We start from the raw sequence: 2,713 nt of genomic DNA on the forward strand, positions 1-2,713 counted from the left end.
TAATTAAAAAAGGCAAAAGCATGTATCTGTTTTTCTTGTCATGCATAAAGCCTCGAAATTAGATTGACTGTGGAGCTCAAGTTGATATAATGGCCATTTTTCATCAACTAGGGTGTATTGTAAGTGAAATAAAAAGTGCTTTAATGTGACGTACCTGCAACCGAAAAGTAGGACATCGAAACCCTCAGACTTGAATGAAAATTAGGCCAATGGCTGTGTTGACTTTTTTCTCAGTGGGAGGAAAAAGTTTGATTATTTCTAGGTGCATGTGCAATTGTGGGTGCATCATGCCTGTCTTGCAAGTGACACAAATTCCTGTATTTGATGATGTGAGCGGGCTTTAAAAGGCCCGCAGCGCAAACATCCACTTCACACCTGATTACGTCCGACACGTGCGATGACAGCTCTTAACTTGGTCTGCCTTTTTTTGGTCGCAGTCATGGCGCCCGGCGCCTTCGCTCGAGGTAGGTGCCAAGTCAACTTGGTTCACATGAGATGATGATTCATGTGACATATTTTTCTTTCAGGTGGAATAGCAAGTTGTTGTCGCAAAATCTCCGACACGCAGGTTCATCGAGATCTGCTGACCAAGTACTACATCCAAAGACCGCCCTCTTGTCGTTTGCATGTTGTAGTGTAAGTTACAATTATTATTCATTTAACAATGCATCTGAGGAGTATTTGTTCTATTTTACAGTGCATACTGTATCAGGGGCATTCAAACTTTTTGCAAAGAATGGCAGACTTGGGTGATGTATCAATGTGGGGGCCAAACATTAAGCAGATAAATGTTACCCTTTCTTTTGTTTACATCTAACACCTGTTAATCTAGTTCAGTTTTAGCAACCAATTTTCCTTTCATTTTAATTTTTTTTTAAAAGTTAGATTTCAACATTTTTAAACACAAGTTTATTTTAAACATGGCATATCACTGGCAGTTCATTTTTTATATTTACAAATGAAAATAAGTAACAGGATTTGCTATTGATAATTACATTTCAAACATGAAATACCACTGTTAATTAAATGTTCTCTGAACTTTCTAATTCAAAATCATGAAAATAATAAGTTAAAGATTGCATTCACCGGTGCAGGGTTTATTTGAAACATATGATATTATTCAAAACAAATGTTCACTTTTCTAAAACAAGAAAATAATTCTTCCGTAGTGGTTTGGAGCCTAATGAACCCAACTATAGTCACAGAGAGTTCGATTAGTGTCATTGTAAATGGCAGGCACCTCCCCTACATTAAAGAAGTAGTTGGTAGTGATAGTCAGTGCTGTTATGTTCCGCTAAGATCAAGTCTTTTTGGCGCCAATTACTTCCCAAAAAAAGAACAGACCGCATAACATGTATATTCAAAGTGGAATAATGAAAAAATGACACAAACATGGATTACACATGGATACACGCCCGTTTTCATCTCACCATGTCACCATCAAGGAGCTACAAGACTTTTGCAGAGGAAATGTAAGACATCCCTCGATTTAAGCTAACCCATGGTAGATTGTGGTAGATGTGGGATTGCATTTAGCATACATTTTATATACTGGTCAGAACATTAAATTTATGACTGAGGCCATGGGCTGGATAAAATCTCACCACATTTGGCCCCCAGGCTAGACTGGGGATTTCTGGCATATAGTATCATTGAGAAATCTCAATGAAGGTCATTATGTTTCATGGTCCCTGAAAGAAGCATTAAAATCTACTCATTTTAACATGTTTTTTTTTTTTTCTCTCAGTTTCAACACATTACAAGGGAAGAGAATTTGTGCTGACCCTGACAAGTTGTGGACAAAAACCAGCATGGCATATGTGGATGGGAAGAACTGCCATCCCCAAAAGTGTGGCACACAAAGGAAGCACATAATTTCTCATGAACTGCTTTGACGTATTTGTCAAGCCTAAATTACAAATCTCCATCCACCCAAATTGGAATGATATGGATCATTGTATTTGAAGGAATGTAAATGTCAGACACTCTTTTCCAAAACAATCATTTTGGGTGGGTGTTATTATCATACTAAATAAAAAATAGATGAAATTTTCGTTTTTGTTTTGTTTTGTTTTTCAGTCGTAAAATTAATTTAGATTCTCATCACTATTTAAATAAGAGGTATCCAAACCTTTTCTCCATCTTTACTCCATATTCAAAAAATTGAAGGACATAAGGGCCCACCAAAATCCATCATATCATTTGCATATTGTCTTTATATTGTATATTACATTGTATTGATAAGCTACTACCTAAATATTGTCCTAATAAGCAAATAGTTTGTGTTTTTACAAGATTCCAGGCTTGTCAGGGTCTATAACCCACTTGCAAATGTCAAGCCCTTTAAATTGAATCTCAACATGCAGAATTAAAATAGGAGCAATCTGTCATAAATGCACCATTTTTTAAAAGCAGTTACTTTGGAATCATTCATGTTCTATTTTCATGTTGTGTATCTTGACAGGTAGCAAACAGTTTTTGTAAAAATGAATTATTTTCAGCCACTACAGTGTTTTGAAGAGAAATGTTCTGCTTAGTTCAGTTGCATATTTGCATATTAAAAAACTACACCATATGCATATTAAAAAACTACACCTACATCATATTAAACAAACTTATTCATAGCAAATTTTACTTAGAGGATATGCCACAGGGCAAGTAATAAGAGACAGAGGGTTGCAAATGGCTCTGGGGCCATAGTTTAGACACCAGT

The 2,713-nt window shown here is 35.9% G+C and overlaps 1 protein-coding gene across 1 annotated transcript; it reads left to right on the top strand.

Annotated features, from left to right (window-relative positions):
* Positions 1 to 295: 295 nt before the first annotated feature.
* LOC148414787 (monocyte chemotactic protein 1B-like) lies at positions 296 to 1,969 on the top strand. The gene is made up of 3 exons (XM_088430036.1): positions 296 to 464; positions 528 to 636; positions 1,748 to 1,969. Exons 1-3 carry the CDS (start codon positions 398 to 400, stop codon positions 1,893 to 1,895), a joined length of 324 nt encoding a protein of 107 aa, XP_088286162.1. The 5' UTR covers positions 296 to 397; the 3' UTR covers positions 1,896 to 1,969.
* Positions 1,970 to 2,713: the final 744 nt, after the last annotated feature.

This window comes from Hippichthys cyanospilos, chromosome 12, assembly GCF_059441005.1.
Source record: "Hippichthys cyanospilos isolate Australia breed blue-spotted pipefish chromosome 12, RoL_Hcya_1.0, whole genome shotgun sequence".
NCBI lineage: Eukaryota > Metazoa > Chordata > Actinopteri > Syngnathiformes > Syngnathidae > Hippichthys > Hippichthys cyanospilos.